At 32.8% G+C, this 22,224-nt stretch overlaps 3 protein-coding genes across 7 annotated transcripts; 1 reads left to right on the top strand and 2 right to left on the bottom strand.

Moving 5' to 3' along the window:
- Positions 1-1,284: 1,284 nt before the first annotated feature.
- On the bottom strand, positions 1,285-3,098 carry LOC118348395 (glucan endo-1,3-beta-glucosidase-like). Of its 3 annotated transcripts, none has more exons than XR_004801490.1 (3): positions 2,887-3,098; positions 1,436-2,444; positions 1,285-1,403 (listed from the first exon to the last, which is right to left on the bottom strand). XR_004801490.1 is itself a non-coding variant. In XM_035689952.1 (3 exons), exons 1-2 carry the CDS (start codon positions 2,975-2,977, stop codon positions 1,489-1,491), a joined length of 1,047 nt encoding a protein of 348 aa, XP_035545845.1. In that variant the 5' UTR covers positions 2,978-3,098; the 3' UTR covers positions 1,285-1,403; positions 1,442-1,488. The 3 variants fall into 3 exon arrangements, 2 of the variants coding, with proteins under 2 accessions (XP_035545845.1, XP_035545844.1); XM_035689952.1 differs by having other exon boundaries at positions 1,442-2,444; XM_035689951.1 differs by having other exon boundaries at positions 1,285-2,444.
- Positions 3,099-7,963: 4,865 nt separating this feature from the next.
- Positions 7,964-10,236, top strand: LOC108996796. Of its 3 annotated transcripts, XM_035690402.1 has the most exons (4): positions 7,964-8,123; positions 8,221-8,307; positions 8,870-8,912; positions 9,885-10,236. In XM_035690402.1, the coding sequence occupies exons 2-4, from the start codon at positions 8,269-8,271 to the stop codon at positions 10,118-10,120; spliced, it is 318 nt and encodes a 105-aa protein (XP_035546295.1). In that variant the 5' UTR covers positions 7,964-8,123; positions 8,221-8,268; the 3' UTR covers positions 10,121-10,236. The 3 variants fall into 3 exon arrangements, with proteins under 3 accessions (XP_035546295.1, XP_035546294.1, XP_035546293.1); XM_035690401.1 differs by having other exon boundaries at positions 7,964-8,307; positions 9,888-10,236; XM_035690400.1 differs by having other exon boundaries at positions 7,964-8,307.
- Positions 10,237-11,146: 910 nt separating this feature from the next.
- LOC109011271 (glucan endo-1,3-beta-glucosidase-like) lies at positions 11,147-13,020 on the bottom strand. The gene is made up of 2 exons (XM_018992389.2): positions 12,717-13,020; positions 11,147-12,275 (listed from the first exon to the last, which is right to left on the bottom strand). The coding sequence occupies exons 1-2, from the start codon at positions 12,805-12,807 to the stop codon at positions 11,317-11,319; spliced, it is 1,050 nt and encodes a 349-aa protein (XP_018847934.1). The 5' UTR covers positions 12,808-13,020; the 3' UTR covers positions 11,147-11,316.
- Between the last annotated feature and the right edge of the window lie 9,204 nt (positions 13,021-22,224).

Below are 22,224 nucleotides of genomic sequence, written 5' to 3'. Positions count from 1 at the left end.
ATTATTTTTTCCATTAAAAAGGGCCATAAATTAATAAATTAAAAATAAATATGAATATCACGAGTAGTAAGGCTCAAATGAATATTCTATTGGAATTTGTAAGTTGGAAAGTCTAAAATTGATCAGAGCATAAATGAAGCATTAATGTAGCAAAAGTGAGAGAAGTTTGTCTAAATTTTCTTACCATTTCTCAGGCTTTATTTACAGTAATATTGTTGAATAGTACTCCTAGCAATCTTTGGAGCCATGGTTGTATTTAATCTGCCTTACTTAGTAGGCCTGTGCAAAATAATCTAGAATTTCAGCGCAGTTAGTGCCAAACATAGAGTTTGATCAGTGAAATACGCAAGCTATCTCTCGGTCAGCAAAGTGCAGAAGGCACGTAATTAGTTTTTTGGTGCATGCATGCACCACAACTTTCCTAACTCCATGTGTTTTAGAGAGATTATCACCATTTTTTTCCTGATAATTCAGAACCAGAATCGACGTTACCATGATATAAATAGAATATTTAATTAAATGGATATAGCGTATCATCAAGGTTTGAAAGTGAAATATTTAATTAAATGAGATAAAGTATATCGTCAGAGTTCGAGCTCAAGACCTCTGCTATGATACCAGGTGAAATCATCGCTTGTCCTAAAAGTTTAAACTAATAAGAATATATAGATTTAAGTATTTATATTATAGAGAAATTATATTTGCAGTCTCCACTTGGATACTATATGTGCAGGCCTTTTATTAAATGAGAAAAAACATCATTTTAAAAGGGATATTTTTGTAATTCAAAAAAATTTTAAAGATAAAATTGCCTAGGCTTGCATTGCAGTCCCTATATGGGAACTGTACGTAGCATTACTCTATATTATATTCTTAACACTCATCACGTGCGGGTCAGGCTCCACCTCAATGAGTGGACTCAAATCGTTGAATATTTAATTAAATGGGATAGTGTAAAGTTAGGGACTAAAGATTCTGATACCATGTGAATTCATCACTTATCCCAAAATTAGTTTAAGCTAATGAGAAGATGTAGATCATTTAATTATTTGTATTATATTCTTTACAACGTTTACCTTAGTACTTGAACGAACTTGGTGGTAGGATATTGGCCAATAGGCAATCCTATAGGACTTCTGTTCATGTAATATAATACAAATAATTAAATCTACCTCTTTCAATCCATTTAAACTTTTAAGACAAATAGTGATTCTACTACTTCATAATATCTTTTTGATCTGTCCGTTTTTTATTTTTATTTTGTCAAGATACTGCACAAAGATATGAACTCGTGGGCATGTAGTAGATAACTTATTTATTCATTAAAAGAGTAATTGTGGAACGGAACATTTAGATTATTGAATACATAGCATGAAGGCACTGTTATTTAGAGCAATATATATGTAAATATATATATATATATATATATATATATATATATATATATATATATATATATATATATTGGCATCGCCAAAACTGTTCTGATTAACCGAAACTGATTTGGTACTTGGGTTGTTGGCTCGGGGAGAAGAGACCAAAATGTCTCTCAATTCCTGGAGGATTCTTCTGGTTTTCATCAAACATGGCAAACAAATAAGTTTCTATTGCTTGTCCAGGCCTCTTTGGAGTCCCATTCTTCACATGATTAATCAAATTCTTGTAGAAAGTGGCTGCATTTTCTACGCTTGCTGCATCACCCCCTTCTGATGGCCAACCACTCTCTGATACAACGATTTGCAGATTAGGTGCACCAGCTTTCTCAAGAGCAGAGTACTGAGCATCCAACAATGCATCAAAAAGGTTCTGGTACCCACGATTACCTTCTGGGTCTGTGACCACAACCCCTGAAGAAGTAAACAAGGCATATTGAAGGGAAATGTCTTGAGGGTTCAGGGTATAGGCAAAGTAGGGATACACATTGACTAGAAGTGGTGCTCCATTGCTAACGAGGAAATCGATGATTGGCTTTATAAATGAAGATGCAGCTCCAGTGAAGGAGCCTTGTGATGGAGGATATGCATTTTCCACCAAAGTTGTGTCAATGGATGTTGACACCTTGATTTGGTCCTGTAAATTTGCAGATGCAATTGCATTGCGTATGTTTTGCATGGCAGGTAAAACAAATCCCACTTCAGCATCATTTGGATGTACTTCGTTCCCGACAGCAATGTATCGGAATTTGACATCAGGCCAGAAGTTTCTTACGTTGTTCTGGACCCAGTCTGTTGCTGCCGCAGCATCAGTGAGGGCTTGAAGGTTATTGTTGAGGATGCCGATGATTAGCTCAATGTTTGATCCTCTAAGGGCGTTCAGAGTTGGTTGATTTGGTTCATAGATCCGCATCCTTCCAATGCCATTGCTTTTGTATAGATTTATAACATCTGCTTCAGATGGGAGATTGTCGCCATTTCTTCCATAGCATACACCGACAGATTGTGCGCCTGCATATCAAAATTGGGCCAAAATATGATGAGTTTTTAGCTTAATTAGGTATTGGCAAGTTAAAATGTTCCTAAACATTGATTTTAGGAACAAAGTATTAAAATGATAAGTAACCATTTTGGTCTAAAGTACTTGCAGAATATAATTCTATGAACTATACTGATTCCATCACTCGGAAACATTTGCAGAAAGCCAAACCCGGTTGCTACCATGCACAACTACTCAAGAAAAGAGAAAAAATTACAGTAAATTCTTAGTTCAAACAGGCCTTTTTGGATCAAAATAGTCATATGACGACTGATAAAAGGTGAAGTCTGAGACAGACAGAGAAGCTAGAGCTTCTTGGATTCTCACATCTCAAACCAATTTAGAGCTCAACATCAAAAGATTAGGCAATGCAATATGCACGGACACAGAGAGAGAGAGAGAGTATTAGAGCACCTGTTAGTTCTAGGCCAGATAAGAAAAAACCAAGTAGCAGCAATATGGGAGCCATAAAAGCTTTGCAATCTTTTGCATCCAAGAAACCCATTTGAGTAATTAAGAAACAAGAAATTGAAGTACCAAATCTATGGCTTAACAGTTAACACTGATATCTTTGCAATACCATCTCTCACATACGCCTTCATTTATATATAGGCTAGTTAGTGCCTTAGAATTGTTGGGTTTAGACAATGTCCTATACCATTTTCCAATGACCTCTTCACCGTCAATCACTCCATTGACATCAATGCATAATTTGTGACAACTGCCATCTCTTGCAGGAAAACAAAAAATTTCAGGATTCTTAACCACAGACGTACGTGGGACTCAAATAAAAAGTCTTTATGTTACATTTATTTGTCTATATCAGCTACAGAAAAGTCTTGGTCTTCAAGATGCATCCATTTTATGCAGCCTAACCGGTCCCAAATGGGGGACAAGAATGGCTGTGGAATGAATTCGAACCATTAATTTGAATGTTTTGTGACGGTCCAGAACTATATGTATATATTCAATCGACAAGACTGCGTACTCAACCCGGCCGTTTCTCCCAGAAAAGTCAAGTTTCGACAATTGTTAATTAACTTCTAGCTTCTACAAGGTCTTGCAGAAGGCCAGGTACGTTTTTCAGGCGTCGTGGATGATGATCGAGCGCACTAGCTGTTTGATCGTGCGGTATATTCATCGAACCCAAAAATAAGATCCAACTGGGAATTAAATGATCTGTCTGACTTGTAAACCTTGTGTGTGTGTGTGGCTGTGTATAAGCTTGCAATGATAGCATATATTCATGATCAAGAGCAGCGTCGACTAATTCAAAGCTTTTAAATTCTACACATACACCTAACAATCCATTGAATGTGGTAGTACTAATAGACGAGAGGAAACTGGCTCGAACTTGCATCTCCTCGACTATTTTTTTCCTTTTTCTTTTACGCAGTTCATATTTGAGATTGCGATCAAAAATATAGTTTATAGTTTTAGACCTTATATTTTCTGCAGTTTAATGAAACAATACTTTATCTACAAAAAGATTTTATATTCGGGTTTTGTTCGATATAATTTTTAAGACCATCTTACACGTTTAATAACTTGGACCATGAAGAAGAGTTTCGTTGTCAAGACGGAAAATCAAAGACTAGGACAAGCAATGCATGTGTGCTTCTTATCCACAACTTCTCAAATACTTGGACGGACCAAGCCAAGATTTTTTCCATCTCATGATGACTTTTTCTTCAATTAATTGAATTTTTCTCGTCATCATTCATATACTACATATTTAAGAAAATAAATAAATAAAAATAAAGTATGATGTGTGGTGTATGATATATGTAGATGATAAATAAAATTTTTCATTATTATAATATCTTAGAAACAATTAAACAAGATCAAAGAAGAACAATCACACATTATTATGAATTTCCAAATAATTATTTAACCAACAAAGTCTAAAAGGGAAATAATGTTAAAATTATAATTTGTAGAAAATTTGAAAAATCCAAAACCTGATTAATTTTAGGTTAAAATTTTTTGTTTTAGAAGAAATGAGAAATTATATTTACAGTCAGAGTGCGTGAACTTCTTTTGAAAAAAAGTTAGTAAATATGGAACGCACATGAAAAAATTAATTTTTAATGGTAAACCTGACTCGTTTTCTAAATGAGTGCACAATACTTGCACTCCTCATGACTGCATAGAGTATTACTCAATTAGAAAAAAACCCATCATCCTCACACTACACATCACATATAATTTTTTAATTTTTAATTTTTTTTCTTATTAAATGTGTGGTGTATAAATGATGAATAGAAGAACTCAATTAATTTAAGAGGAATAAAATAAAAATATTAATAAAATAAAAATAAATATAGAGTAGGAAAGCTCAATTAATTAACCCCGTTTGTTGAAGGTCAAATTTTTCTTCCGCCCCCTCAATGAATATTCTATAGGAATTTGTAAGTAGGAAAGTCAAAAATTGATCATAGCATAAATGCAGCATTAATGTAGCAAAAGTGATTGAAGTTTGTCTAAATTTTCTTACCATTTTTTTGGTTTTATACTATACTCTCGTCTTATTTTTAAAAATTATTATAAATACAAAGAAATTATACAAAAATAAACTTATAAATTGACTTCATATAATGCGTCAGATCTATTTTATATAAAAAATAATTTTATAATGTGACGTACTGTATAAAGTTATGATAGCTTGTGGATTTTCCTTTAGTATTTCCTCCCCTTACTTTTACCTCATTGTACTAGTATGATACTACCCCGAACTTGTTTTTCTCACTCCAAAAAATAGTTCATGGACAATATTAATTCAATAGTTCATGGGGTGAGAATAAAATATGAGTGAGGTATATAGCTACAAAATTTCTTCTTCATGCTGTCCTCAATATCAGGATTGTTTAATCAGGTTTCAATTGTTTTCTATTATAAGCTTAAACTAATGCAAACGCTGACCGGCCCCATGTGTGCTGTGGAGTCTGCGTCAATTGGGATTGGCTGGCCTCTTGGGTTTGGTGCATTGGTAGTTGTTCTGGTTTGGATGCTAACTGGATTAGCAATGCATGGACAATCTGATGTGGATATGAGTTTTGTTTTGGGTAAATTACATTCTACAACCTTAATGGTGACACTTTTAGCAGTATATGAACTATATATCACAAACATAATAAAGATTTGGGGTATTTTGATCATTCCAATTTGTTTTCTAGTCCATAGTGACTTGGTGAGTGGTATTTCGAGAGAGTTATTCTATTTTCATGCTAGTGTGTGTACATCTACAACTTAAATAGTAAGATTAAAATTTATCATCCAAATCAAATTGTCATATAGGCAGAGGGGCTCATTTCTAGTTTAAACAATAAAATCTTACAGAGGTTAGATTTTCCTTCTTTTTTAACGTACCGTTCCTCTGTGTTTCTGGACCACACAAGTTGGAGCAGACAGAATTGTTCTTTTTTATAATATAAGGATATCCAAAGCTATTGGCCCGAGCTATTTTCTTGAGCTCTTGCATGTTGAGTACACATTTTTCCTTTTTACCATCTTTTTTCTTGTTAGACACTTTAGTAGAATTCAAGTTTGTGCCAAGACAATTGAACGTGTATGTACAGGTTGTTTTGTTAGCCACCACAGACAGTTTAGAGGAAAATGAATTCTCTTGCTTCCCCCCCCTCCCCCACCTCTTTCTCTGTTTGGGGGCAGCAGATCATCATACAAGATCGCATCAAATAAGGGTTAAAAGATGTGTTTTTAACTCTTGCGTACGAAGCTAAGAAATCCAGTTTTTTGTTATTGTTACTTGAATTTGTAGGTTCAATTTATAATTTATTTTTGGGTCTCAAACTCTTATTCAATCCATGCTTTACTATAGGAACTCTTTGTCTCATCTTGTTTTAGGCCCACATGTTGGGGAAGGGTCGCTCTTTGGCACATGGGTTCTGACACTATAATGGGTTTAAGGGTATCTTTCACTTTCAGCTTATTGAAATGTTTGTTCTTGTATTTTTGTTTTGTGGAGGCTCCCTTGTGTTCTGACAGATTTTAACTTTTGCTCCTATATGGAGCCCAATTGCTGCTGGCTTCAACAGAAACTGTCTCAAATTGACCCTCCACTTGGGTGCGTTTGGAACTTAAACCACTCTCAACTCATCTCAATTTATCATTACAATTTTTTCAAATCTCAACACAAAATATAATAAATAATTCCACTTTTTCAAATTCTAAAATAATAATAATATTAAAAAATAATATTCTAATAATATTTTATCATCTCAACTCAACTCATTTCAACATCCAAACACACAACTAGGGTATCTTACCATTGGATGTGAGATACCCTAGAACCTGGATCAAATTATTGTAAAAAAAAAAATGATATATACTATATTCTCATCTTATTTTTATCTCATTGTACTAATATGATAAAATACGAGTGTGGTATATAGCATAACTCGAAATAAAGTGTTGCCAGTGTACGAGCTACGAAATTTCTTCTTCATGCTGTCCTCAATATCAGGATTGTTTGATCAGGTTTCAATTGTTTTCTATTATAAGCTTAAACTAATGTTTGGGTTTGGAGTGACATTGGGCAACATGTTTGAAGGAGGAAGACCAGAGTTGAATGGTAGATAACTGTATATAAATTGATGTCCAAATCTTTGGCTTCTACTACAAACGTTGACCGGCCCCGAGTCCAATTCGGACTTTCACGATTTTGGGCTGGGGTTATTCAAGCTTAGGTTGGATTGGGTTGCAGCTCAAAAATTGTAACCCAAATTCAGTTCAAAGCATAGAGAGGTCTTCTTCAAACCCAAATGAAGCTCCCAAAGACCCATAACTCTATTAAAAAAGGGTTCTGTCACATTCAGCTACTTTTGCATATTTATTGTATGATATGATTGATCTAAACAGTTATTTTATATTAACAAAAATAACGTAATTAATCACATGAATGAAGCGCCCAAAATAATACACAAAAACCAACAGCACATAGGGTTTTTGATTATAAAAAGGGGGAAAGAGGGGAGGATTTGAAGGGCTTCAAAACAATCGGCTTTGGGAGGAAAGGAGAGAGCTGTTAGTATATTTCACTCAAAATCATGAATGCTGAAATGGGAAAAAGTGGCATCTTAACCCATTTTCAGCTAAACTGCATTTACAAGACGAAGGCAAAAGTGGGTCTTTGATAATTCATGGTATGGTCCGCTGCAATGATCCTCATGAAGAGTTGCTCCTGTTTTTTGCCAAGGCTCTTTGCCTGAAAGTCATCCATTGCTTTGGGTCTTTGCCAATCATTTTTTATTCTGTTTTTTTTTTTATATGAAAAATCTATTCTCAATAGCCCTTTCAAGTTCACAAATTGGTGGTTCCAAAGTCCCAGAAATGGCCTTGCTTTTTCCCCAAATGAAACAAAGTAGTAATGACCCAAAGTTGAATCAGACATATGCAAGCATGTCTGTCGAAAAACATGGTGCATGCAGCAGATATATTCTGATTGCCCGACTGGATAATGGAGATAGAAGAAGGGAGGTCGAGTGAGTAAAAGAGAAAGAGATTCCCCCATCAATTGTTAGCAAATCCATGCACCAAAATTAACAGAGGAGATCCCTTTTCCACCAGAGAAAGATGCCCTGCATCATCATCACCATCATCATGGCTTTTGTCTTGGCTTGCTTAGCTACAAGGTACGTTTTGTAGTATTGCCACCAGGCTATATTTCAGCTCATTTCGTGTATAACTCCTTCAACTTTTATGGTCATGACTCATGACCATACTTCACAGATCGCATTGCAGGTGCCACCACAGAGAGAGAGAGAGAGAGAGAGAGAGATGGAAGAGGGTGCTGTGCCTGGAGGGGAAAGTAACAAGGTAAGGTCAGCAAATTATCTTAGTAGTGTTGGTGATCGGATTTTTTAAACTTCGATTGATTTCAGAAATGCGTTCATCTCTGTTTTCTTTCCTCAATCCTATGCCTTCTCTTTTGTCTGTCTTTTTTCCTCTCTTTAATGTTAATTTCTATATTTTAATGGTATCATGAGTTGTCTAAACGGAGGTCCCTAGGTAGGTTGACATGCCAAACACACGTGGCCATCGGAAATAGCCAGCTTGACACGACGGAGGACACGCCTCTGTCAATTAAAAAAAAAAAATGTTAAGAAAACTCACAAAAAAAATTACTTTTTCACATATCAATTGAAAATTAATAAAATTAAAAATTAAAAAAAAAACTATTAAAATAAGTCTTGTAAGTAAAATTGTAAATATATATAATATTATTCTATTAATAATACATGACATCCCGATAATATTTTTATTATTTTATGAGTTTTCCTTTCTTTATATACTCACATTAAGTTATATAAACCTCTCCAAAGATATCATATATACATTGTGCTTCTGATTGAACTTTTTTCTTTAATCTTATCGTCAGAAACTAAAACTCATGCATGGTGATGGTTCAAGTACTTCTTCAGGTACTCTTTTCATCTTTCTTCCCATTCTATTTTAATTTTTAATCCTACTTGTTTTACGAGAAGAAAAGAGACAAAGGCACACATATCTACCTAGACAAACATGTTGCATGCCTGCCCCCTAGAGGTATACAAGGGTGTGTTTGGCAAGTGAGAGTACCTCAAGTACTCTCACTACTATTCTTTATTTTATTATTACTTTTTACCTACTTTTCTACTATTCATTACTTTTCACCTATTTTTTACTACTATTCAAATATTTTATTATTACTTTTTCACTACTATTCACAAACACTTCTCAACACTTCTCACTATTCAAATATAAGTATATGTGGCCTGCGCACACTCACATTGGGTGGGCGGGTTGCTTGCCTATCCCCTAGTGGACACGTGGATGGAGCATGACTGCATGGTTTGGTCCGGACCAGATCGGGTCGAGACTGATCAAATATATATATATATATATAAATATTTTCTGTATATATAATATAATATTTTATATTATAGTTGTATAAGTTAATTATATAATTTTTATTCATGGGATCACAATTGACCATAAGTATAATGAAATTATTTAATATTCATTAACTATATATAAAATTTTAAATAAATCACTTTATTTCATTAACCATATATATGTACAATGAAAAAAATGGTCATAGATGGAATTGGACTGACTAGATTGACAGCTAACTGTATGGTCCTGTAAAACTGATGGACCTAAATTTTCAATCCGTGACTCACTCGAACCGAATTGGACTAGACCGACTACACTCCTATGTGCGAGTGAGCCACCACCCACCCTTACTACATATAAAATCGTTACCTAATAAACTCCACACGTTATTACTTTTAATTCTTTTGTGTCGAATTATATGAATTAAGTCTCTCCAAATTAAAAGATAGGGACTACTGAAAACTTTTTGCCCGTGACATTTTTAACTTCCAACGCGTAGAAATTTATGCATATATTAGCAGGAAATGCATCGGAGTTGGAGGCCCTAAGGAAAGAGCTCGAGCAGAAAAACTTTAAGATTCAAGAGCTAAAAAGACAAATTGAAGCAACTAAGCATCGTCTGGAATTAGGAAAGAAAAAAGTTCCAGAGGAGCAAATGGAAGTGCTGAAGAGCTTGATCAAGAAATACAACAGCATAAGAGAGGAACATGAAGCATTGTTGGCCGACAAGTCTAGGAAGATATATTATAAGTAAACAAAGGCAGCAAGCATGCATCTTAATTAGTTTCAAATTAATAGATCGATGCTGATGATCATCCAGTGATTTTCATAAACTTGGTTGCAAAAATTAATGGATGTTATTGGAGGTAATATCAATCTATGATGCTAATCCCTGCATGTGTCTCTTTGGCTGCTAAAATCTTGAAAGAGAAATGCTTTAGCCACAAGGATTTCACAAATTGATGTGGTTTAAAGTGGTACATTAGATAGTAAAGTAACTTTTATTATAAAATAGATTTAATGTTTCACATGAAGTCACGTCAAATTGTAAATTTATTTTTGTGAAATCTCTTTACGACTGTAGCACTTCTCAAATTCTAAATACATGATATGTCAGTTGTCAGGTTTGATGTGAAATTCGGATAAACCCAACAAACAAGGTAGATTAATGGATCGATCCTTGGTATCACTATTTCATATACATATGATATAAAAGGGATTAATTAAGATCCTAGACGTGGGTATATAACACATGTATCTAGCATGCATGTAACCACCATCAGCCACTTGATTTGTAAATAAGATGAATATTCATTTATATATCAGATGTATCATGTTCCAAGGTCAATTAATCCACTTTATATGTTACTTTTATGAAAGGGATTTATAATAAGGTTTGGATAATCCTAAAGCTGTGTTCGAGAAGGAATAGGATCCCACCATATTAGTCATTTCACATCGTATTGATAAGTAAATTGACTAAAATATTCTCTGTTTTACGCTAAATAATACTATCTATTTCACATGAATGGAGAGTGATTTAGGGAGACCATGCCTCAACTTGGTGGTAGGATATCGGCCACCAGGCAAGCCTACAGGACTTCTGTTCATGCAACGTGTAAGAATATAATACAAATAATTAAATCTTCCTCTTCCAATCCGTTTAAACTTTTAAGACAAATAGTGATTCTACACAAAATTAGAAGTTCATAACTTAATAGTATCTTTTTGATCTGTCTGTTTTTCATTTTTATTTTTGTCAAGATACTGCACAAAGATATGAACTCGTGGGCATGTAGTAGATAACTTATTTATTCATTAAAAGAGTAATTGTGGAAAGGAACATTTAGATTATTGAATACATAGCATCAAGGCACTGTTATTTAGAGCAATATATATATATATATATATATATATATATATAAATTGGCATCGCCAAAACTGTTCTGATTAACCGAAACTGATTTGGTACTTGGGTTGTTGGTTCGGGGAGAAGAGACCAAAATGTCTCTCAATTTCTGGAGGAACATTCTTCAGGTTTTCATCAAACATGGCAAACAAGTAAGTTTCTATTGCTTGTCCAGGCCTCTTTGGAGTCCCATTCTTCACATGATTAATCAAATTCTTGTAGAAAGTGCCTGCATTTTCTACGCTTGCTGCATTACCCCCTTCTGATGGCCAACCGCTCTCTGATACAACGATTTGCAGATTAGGTGCACCAGCTTTCTCAAGAGCAGAGTACTGAGCATCTAACAATGCATCAAAAAGATTCTGGTACCCACGATTACCTTCTGGGTCTGTGACCACAACCCCTGGAGAAGTAAACAGGGCATATGGAATGGAAATGCTTTGAGGGTTCTCGGTATAGGCAAAGTAGGGATACACATTGACTAGAAGTGGTGCTCCATTGCTAACGAGGAAATCGATGATTGGCTTTATAAATGAAGATGCAGCTCCAGTGAAGGAGCCTTGTGATGGAGGATATGCATTTTCCACCAAAGTTGTGTCAATGGATGTTGACACCTTGATTTGGTCCTGTAAATTTGCAGCTGCAATTGCATTGCGTATGTTTTGCATGGCAGTTAAAACAAATCCCACTTCAGCATCATTTGGACGTACTTCGTTCCCGACAGCAATGTATCGGAATTTGACATCAGGCCAGAAGTTTCTTACGTTGTTCTGGACCCAGTCTGTTGCTGCCGCAGCATCAGTGAGGGCTTGAAGGTTGGTGTTGAGGATGCCGATGATTACCTCAATGTTTGATCCTCTAAGGGCGTTCAGAGTTGGTTGATTTGGTTCATAAATCCGCATCCTTCCAATGCCATTACTTTTGTATAGATTTATAACATCTGCTTCAGATGGGAGATTGTTTCCATTTCTTCCATAGCATACACCGACAGATTGTGCGCCTGCATATCAAAATTGGGCCAAAATATGATGAGTTTTTAGCTTAATTAGGTATTGGCAAGTTAAAATGTTCCTAAACAATGATTTTAGGAACGAAGTATTAAAATGATAAGTAACCATATTGGTCTAAAGTACTTGCAGAATATAATTCTATGAACTATACTGATTCCATCACTCGAAAACAGTTGCAGAAAGCCAAACCCGGTTGCTACCATGCACAACTACTCAAAAAAAGAGAAAAAATGACACTAAATTCTTAGTTCAAGCAGGCCTTTTTGGATCATATAGTCAAATGAGGACTGATAAAAGGTGAAGTCTGAGACAGACAGAGAAGCTAGAGCTTCTTGGATTCTCACATCTCAAACCAATTTAGAGCTCAACATCAAAAGATTAGGCAATGCAATATGCAGAGAGAGATAGAGAGAGAGAGAGTAATAGAGCACCTGTTAGTTCTAGGCCAGATAAGAAAAAACCAAGTAGCAGCAATATGGGAGCCATAAAAGCTTTGCAATCTTTTGCATCCAAGAAACCCATTTGAGTAATTAAGAAACAAGAAATTGAAGTACCAAATCTATGGCTTAACAGTTAACACTGATATCCTTGCAATACCTTCTCTCACATACGCCTTCATTTATATATAGGTTAGTGCCTTAGAATTTTTGGGTACGGTTTTAGACGATGTCCTATACCATTTTCCAATGACCTCTTCACCATCAATCACGCCATTGACATCAATGCATAATTTCTGACAACTACCATCTCTTGCAGGAAAACAAAAACAAAGAAAAGAAACCCCGATCAGGATTCTTATCCACAGACGTACGTAGCACTCAAGTAAAAAGTCTTTATGTTACATTTGTTTGTGTATATCAGCAACAGAAAAGTCTTGGTCTTCGAGATGCATCCATTTTATGTAGCCTAACCTGTCCAGGTCAAGGATTGAATTCGAACCATTAATTTGAATGTTTAGAGACGGTCCAGAACTATGTATACATTCAATCGAGAAGACTGCGTACTCAACCCGTTTCTCCCAGAAAAGTCAAGTTTCGACAAGTATTAACTTCTAGTTTCTACAAGGTCTTTCAGAGGCCAGGAACCTTTTTCAGGCGTCGTGGATGATGATCGAGCGCGCTAGCTGTTTGATTGTGCGGTATATTCATCGAACCCAAAAATAAGATCCAACTGGGAATTAAAATGATCTGTCTGACTTGTAAACCTTGTTTGTGTGTGTGTGTATAAGCCTGCAAAGATAGCATATATTCAAGATCAAGAGCAGCGTCGACTAATTCAAAGCTTTTCAATTCTATACATGTACCTAACAATCCATTGAATGTGGTTGTACTAATATACAAGAGAGGAAATTGGCTCAAACTTGCATCTCCTCGACTATTTTTTTCCTTTTTCTTTTACGCACTTCATATTTGAGATTGCAATGGAAAATATAGTTTATAATTTTAGATCTTATATTTTCTACAGTTTAGAGAAACAATACTTTATCTATAAAAAGATTTTATAATATAATTTTATAAACTGATGTGACTTGATACGATATATTAAATTATAAAATACTTTTTATTATAAAATAAAATTTGAATTATCACGTTAAATTAAATCGGTTTGTAAACTTATTTCTTTCATTGTCTATGTAACAGTTCTCAAATTTGAAGACTATTGGATATTCGGGTTTTGTTGAATTGCAATTTTTAAGGCCATCATTACACGTTTAATATCTTGGACCATCAAGAAAAGTTCCGTAGTCAAGACGGAAAATCAAAGACTAGGAAAAACAATGCATGTGTACTTCTTATCCACGTCATTTCAAATACTTGGCGGACGCCAAGATTTTTTTCATCTATGACATCATATTTTTAATTTTTTTTTAATTTTATTTTTCTTAAACTAATTGAATTCTTCTACTTATCATCCATATACTACATATTTAATAAAAAAAAAAGAATAAAAAAAGTATGATATTAAGTGTGTGAAAATGATGAATATAATTTTTCATTATTAAAATATCTTAGAAACAATTACAAAGATCAAAGAAGAACAATCACACATTAGCCATACTCAATTAGAAAAAATTCATCATCTTCGTACCACGCACCACATATAAGTTTTTAATTTTTAATTTTTTTTTTCTTTTATCATGAAATGTGTGGTGTATAGATGATGAATAAAATAACTCAATTAATTTAAGAAGAATAAAATTAAAAAATTAATAAAATAAAAATAAATATAGTGCGTGAAAATGAGAAGAGTAAGGCTAAATTAATTAGAACCGTTTGTTGAGGGCCAAAATTTTCTTCTGCCGCCCTTAATGAATATACTATTGGAATTTGTAAGTTGGAAAGTCAAAAATTGATCAGAGCATAAAATAAAGAATTAATGTAGCAAAAGTGATAGAAGTTTGTCTAAATTTTCTTACCATTTCTTTGGTTCTATTTACAGTAATCTGCCTTAAGGCAATTTGTGACCAAAATAATCTAGAATTTCAGCGCAATTTGTGCTAAAAATAGAGTTTGATCAGTGAAATACGCAAGTTAGCTCTCTGTCAACAAAGTGCAGAAACATAATTAGTTTTTTGTGCATGCATGCACCACAACTTTCCCAAGCCCATGTGTTTTAGAGAGATTATCACCATTTTTTTTCTGATAATTCAGAACCAGAATCGATGTTACCATGATATGAGTAACATATTTAATTAAATGGATAGAGCGTATCATCAGGGTTTGAAAGTGGAATATTTAATTAAAAGATCGTCAGGGTTTGAGCTCAAGATCTCTGCTTTGATACCATATAAAATTACCAATTTTCCTAATAGCTTAAACTAACGAGAAGATGTAGATTTAAGTATTTGTATTATATTCTTAACACTTTCATCACATGTGGGTCAAACTCATCTTTAATGAGTAAGCTCAAATCGTGAAATATTTAATTAAATGAGATAAAGTGTAAAGTTAGGGTTCGAACATACTCAAGATTTTCATACCATGTGAAATCACCACTTACCCTAAAAATTTAAGCTAATGAGAAGATGTGGATCATTTAATTGTTTGTATTATTGTCTTTACAACGTTTACCTTAGTACTTGAACCAACTTTGGTTCTCATCAGGAAGAAGATAAAAAGATAATTAATTACAGGTTTACAATAACATGTCGCTGATTATGATCAAGATCTCTAGCTGATCATTGGTGTTCATTTCGTATTGCTAGGACATGTTTGGTTTGTGTAATAGACACTAATTTTTATCCTAATTTTGTTTGGTGACAAAATATGAATTCTTTAATATGGTCATTGTAAAACTTTTAAAATAGTAAAACTTAAATTTATTGGAGTCCGCGGGGACATGGTAGATAAGGGATCCGTATTGTTTAAATGAGATTCTTGTATTACCTTGACTTCCTATATAAAAACCACATTAAGCTACATTAACTTATGTATAATATGCATTAAGAGTAGTCTCAACGGAATACGTAAATATAAAATAAAGTCTCATTTAGCTATTACATATGAAAAGCTGGTTGCAATGGATTAAGGCAAAATCACGCTGAAAGACTTTTAGCTACATTATTTCTAAAAATAAAGTCAAATTTGCTTGTAATTATTCAATGAACAAATGTTTATTTTATTATTTGTTTGGAACTCTCTCTCTCTCCTCTTGATATAATTTCTCACGCAACCATTTTCTTTCCCTCAATATTCTTTTTTTCCACTTTTCACTTCTCTGCTTGCTTTCGTTATTTCACCTCGTAAAATTATAGATGGACGATTGGAAAAATATATCTTTTAATCTATAATTTAATTAGAATATGATTACTAATTAACATATAATAGGTAGAATAGTAAAATATGAAAAAATTAAAAAAATTAATAATTAAAAAAATTAAATATTTTTTTAATTATTAATTACTCATTACTATATAATGAATAAATAGATAATCTAATGTGGAGATTGGATATGAATAACCAAATTCAAATTCATCTTATATTATTTTATTGTTATATAATGAAAAAATAGTTATTCCAATGTAAAGATTTATGTGAATGGAATAGTTAAAAACTAAATTCATTTTATATTAATCAAAACTGTCATTTAGATTTGGCTAATCCATTGAGGACGCTCTAACAAATTTAAAAACTATTTTATTAGTTTTTAAATTGTCATATTTACAAATTTAAATTTATAATTTGGATCTAAAAATGTATTTTTAATTATTTTTAGACACGGGAATTGTTTCTGGGCCAAGTGGGCCATGGGCACTATTGGAGTGAGTGGGGGACCGACCCTGGGGTTTATGTTACTGGTGTTTGTTTGCCGATGCAATTCAAAGGCCAATATATTCACACACACAAATAAATAAAAGAAATTACAAAGATTTTGTTTTGGCAACAGGATCATGGCAACAAGGTGAGCTTGGACCTAACAACAAGAGGCCCATGTGCTAATGTAAAATTGGACCTAACAAGAGGCCCATATGATTCTTCATATTTTATTAGGCCTAGTTTGGATACTTCATTATTATTTTTTATTTTATTATTATTTTTTATTTACCTTACATTACTTTTTATTACTATTTAATATTCTATCATTATTTTTTTATTAATTTTTTATTATTATTTATAAAATATCTCAAAATACATCACTGTCCAAATACAATCTTAGTTTGAGGGCCATTTATTTATTTATTTATTAAAAAAGTTAGATTTTTTTGGGAGGGATAAGTGGCTCTATTTACTAGGTGATGTAATTGGTGATGGGGTACACCTTGCTGCCCAATTAATCTACTCCTTATTAATTTCTCCTCTCTCTCTCTCTCTCTCTCTCTCTGGGCTTAGCCTATAACAAGTGTAAGCATAAATTTATGGACACACCTTTTCTGTATGCTTTTTGTATGAAAGTGAAGGATTCTGATGACGATGTCATACTGTTTTTGTTCAGCTTTGATTCTGCACATGAAAAGCTTAAAGAGTCAATTCTCTCGAATCAATATATTACGACTTAAATTACTTGGGACAAAACGTGAAAATACATAATAATCAGTAGTGGGCCCCCCACTGGTCTCCCTTATTTGGAATGAATGTTGTAGCTTTTGATGGGCTGATCACAGGCCCAACAAAATCATATTCACATGCTAATTATTATATATATATATATATGGAACTTATGCTTAATACCCAAGAGAGCTTGTGTCCAAAAGTGATGCCATATGGACTATAATAGTAATTGAATATGGCAATAGATTTAGGCTTGATTTTGAGGTTAATCTCATCTCATTTCATTTAAATATTATAATTTTTTTATATTTTTATATAAAATAAAATAAACAATTTAATTTTTTCAAATCTTAAAATAAAAATAACATTAAAAAAATATATTCTAATAATATTTTTTTTAACTTTTTAACTTTTATCTCATCTTATTTACGAAAACAAACGAGATAACATCCCCTTCTTAAACATGTTTATTGGTGTGAAATATTTTAAATGACTGTCTATTTAAACAGTTGATATGTAAAATTACTTAAAATGCGTCACGTTCCGTCAACTAATGTGATCCGAGATTAATTGGAATTTTAAATTAAAAAAAAATCTATATAATTTTAGCAAAGGTTAATGAATATAAACAACATGGTCGGTTAGAAACTCATGGGTACAACACGTTGGAGAGGTAGGGAAGGAGGAGGTGCCGAAAGTAAAAAGGGGCAAAAGGATTCAATTCAATATTTCATGGCCGAAAAAGAAATGGCGGTGGGGCTGAGTTGGTCAAAACATTTTTCGCAACGAACGGCTCGATCTCACTCCCAACAAAGTGATGCTCCGAACCAGATATCATGCCCATCATGGGTCCCAGATTTGCCGACGTGTCCTCTCACGTGACTGCAACAAGCCTGATCCGACGTGGCACGCGGAAAACCGTATGAGAGGAAATGAAAAGGCCGGGCAGCGGAGGGGCAAAACCGGAAGAGTGAAAGGCATTGACGGGTCCGGTCGTGGTCCCTCAATTATACTGGGTAGTGAGCTGTCAAAACGGGGGGGTTGTGGGACACGTGTCGGAAGGACAACTGAGGTGGTCCCATCTAGCTGTACACACACTGTGATATTAGAAACGTGCGCGTCGAGGTGGGTTGGTTGGACAGCGACATCTGTGGGTGTTTTTGAGAACCCCGAGGTTAGCTGAATTCAATTTAATTGATGATAAAAGTTCAAAGCTCTGAAAAGGCATTTTTCTACGATCAACGGTTACAAATAATGATGTTAATATAACTTCTAACAATATATAAATACCTAGTACTTGTTTTTAGAAAAATACTCTAATCACAAATATATTATTTAAAAATAATTTTATAAATTAAAATAATTTTTTTAAATTATAAAATAAATCTAATAAATCAATTAAAATCGTATAAATTTGTGATATTATTTTGTTTAATTATTTTATAAATATAGTAGTAAATTTTATTGTAAATTTTAATGTTTATTATTTAATTAAGGTCGTAAATCTTGGATACTTTTTTTAAAAATAAATAAATTAGAGGCTCATATAAAAAGTTATTTTTTGATAATAGATTTTATTTTTTAAAAATAAAATGTATAAAACTTTCATATTTTAAAATTATATTATTATGAAAAAAAAAGTAGAAAGTCAAATTTCATGTATAATGAAGAAGTTCACGACAAAATCAATTTTTAGAAATTAAAAAAATAAAAACAAAAATGACGTACGTAATTAATATTTCTTTCCTTTCCAATTCAAATAAAATATATATGGTTTATAGAGGTCTTGTCAAAATGATCCATTTCTTAACATGAAAACGTCCAAGATATCTTGTCGAAAGAATGGTCCACGAGAGAGGAAATCAAGTGGGGCTCCTAAAATCTTCTTATTCAAAGATTTATTAAAATTAGTTCCCCTAACTTTTATTTTTTTTATATTTTTTACATTATGGTTTGAAATATCAATACATATTTAATGGATACCGCTGTAGAATTCAGGTATCTTCCCACCAATATCTCAGGAACCATTCCTATCCCTTCATCTACCACCTATGTCACCTCAACTTAAGTTTTCTTTTTCTCTCTTGTTCATATGTAAGATATTTTCCAGGATATGTGTATGTATATATGCCTACCCATACAAGGATGAAATTTGAAACTTTATGTAAGAATTGTACGTATTTATCAACTTTATATAATCAAAAATGTTTTAGCGCGCGACAAAATATTTTACAAAATAAAACTTACAAGCTGATGTGACTTGATGTGTTACGTTAAATTGTAAAGTTATTTTTATTGATCTGAATATATGTTAATTTGTGAATTTATTTTTATGATTTTTTTTTTTTATGACTGTGGCACTCTTCATACATAATAACATTCTTTGTTATCGTTTTCCAAACAGGCATAGGTGATGTAATGTCGAATGTCATAAAAGATTTAAATGTCTTCTCTAGTATTGATCATTAATTTTAGAGGAATTCGCTTCTTATCATCCAAGTTGTACTCTAGCACTCGAGATTATGTTCCTCAATTACTGGATTTAAACTACCTAAAAATCAATTGAATAGTACAAAAGTAGTGGTCATGATCTTAATTATTCAAGAAAAGAGGCAGTGGGATAGATCAAGTGGGTGATTCAGCCTTTCTTTCATACTTTAGGGCAGGACTGAGTCATAAGATGGCTTGAAAGTGACTTGGCATTTCATGTCAAATTAGTGAAATATCTTCTTAGCTACCACACTATGTGCGCTGCATAAGGAAGGGAGACTTGACTTGAAGAGTAGGAGTTGTGGCCAAAATGATGAAAACAACTGGAAATTTTGGTATGTCCCTCGAGACACAAATATCTTCATGAGATACCAAAGTGGGCTCTTTTGGTCGGCATGTTAATCTGTAAAAATTTTCTAGGAAAGTCTTTTTTTTTTTTTTTCCTTTCTTTCTTTCCCGAGAAAAACACAGAAATCATATCTCATTGAATGTGGCTCATATCATGTACATCTACTTATGTGGTTTACATGTTGATATTGTTGTCCTCCCCCTTCATCATAAATTTCCACCAATAATTCTTATATTTTCCCTAATTGTAAAGAAAATACATTACAACATAATTATTTTTTCTTGACCAAGTTTCTTGTCGCCAAAAATATAATATATATGCATGTGATGCGACAAAAATGACTTTTTGCGACAAAAAAAATCGTCTCGGTATCTTTGGATTCTTAAGCTATGAGCTTCTAAATCTAGAACACATGCATTAAGAGCTGAGTTATGGTAGTAAATGATGTCAAGAAACTTTGTCTACCTTTTATCCTCAATCATGCAGTCTTCAATCTTCTTGCCTAAAGAGAAGGCCGTCTATGATACTGTGGTCGGCCTTTTAAATATCTTCTTCCTTATTCTGCCGTGAAAGTCCTTTATTATAGTCGTAAAGGGCATGAAATATTCACCTAAATTTGCAACTTTAATACTACTCCATATAAGCAAGACCAACCTTATAATTTTAGTGTACTGCCACTTAGACCATGTCCCTTGATTTGAAAAAACAAAGATGCTCTATAAAAAATAAAAAATAAATAAATAAAGATGCATTAATAATTAGTAAGTTATAAATTAATATTAGGAACATAATCGAACGATAAATAAATAACATAAAATGATATATATACTACTTTAATAAAAAAGACAAATATATTTTTGGCCCACCGCCACAAGCATGCCCCCACCTCATTCAGATGGCAGTAATGATATATATAGTAGTAAAGTATATAAGTATCGTGCAGTAACTTCAAAGAAAAGTGAGATCTATTATTAAAAAATTATTATTATTTTCATGCGTATTTCATATTTATTTATTTATTTTTAAATAATTATATCGTATTTATGCACTCATAACTGTAACTATCATTTCTATTTCTTTAAAATCTATTTGCCAAAAAATTATTAGTATAGTTATTTTTGACAAAATCAGTTACACTGATAATATAAAATTCAAAAGTTTTTACCTCTTTGAAAAGGTGTAAAGATATTTCAAAACCTAGCTACTGTATGATGGCGAGAAGCAACATAGTATGAGAATATCAAAACAGTAGGTTGAAATATGATTTTGTTGACCAAAAGAAGATAGTAAAGTAAAGAAACATATGGGTGGCTGAGCCTGCAACTTTTTTGGTATCTAATCAAAATCATGTCACATAGGTTCGTCACCTACAATATGTTTGCTTACATTGCGATAAAGACAAAAGAAGCACCACTTGATTTGGACTCAAAAATGCTATACTCTGATTGGCCATGGACAAGTCAGAGATGTCCCCCCTCCGAATTGATAAAACCTAAAGGGATAAATCATATTTTAAGATCTGTTTGTATATTATTGAATTAAGTTGAAATGAATTGAATTTTTTATAAATAATAATGAGTTAAAATAATTGAGTAAATTTTATGGGATCTATTTAAGATGAGTTTATATATGTTTAGATTTTAAGATGAATTTAGATGTATTTATAAAAAGTTAAAAAAAATTATAGATCATGCGTGTATAAGTGTTGAGTTGAAAAAAATTGTGAATCTCACAATAGGAAAGTTTTGAATTGAGATGAGTGAGTTTATTAATTTGAATTTTGAGTGTTTGAATATTAGACTTAGGTCAAAATTAGATTGCTCAATTCAGGCCAAGTTCTAAACGAGACCTAAGTCTTAAGTCTTACTTAGGTCCCGTTTAGAACTAAACGTCCAAAAACTTGGACCTAAGTTTCAGCCCAAGTTTGGAAACTTGAACGTCTAAAAATTATATCTAGTATTATTCAATCTAAAAATTTTTAAAAAATATTAATGAAATTGGAGTTCGCTTTTGTTTAGCTTTTTGCATTATCAGAATAATTTCACCCTATAGTCAGTCCCTTATGAGCTTGAAAATGGTTCATAATTCATTCTGATCATAGGGATTATTATT

This window comes from Juglans regia, chromosome 5 (assembly GCF_001411555.2).
Source record: "Juglans regia cultivar Chandler chromosome 5, Walnut 2.0, whole genome shotgun sequence".
Classification (NCBI taxonomy): Eukaryota; Viridiplantae; Streptophyta; class Magnoliopsida; order Fagales; family Juglandaceae; genus Juglans; species Juglans regia.
The sequence above is the reverse complement of the archived record's forward strand: the minus strand, read 5'-3'. Positions and strand labels throughout refer to the sequence as shown.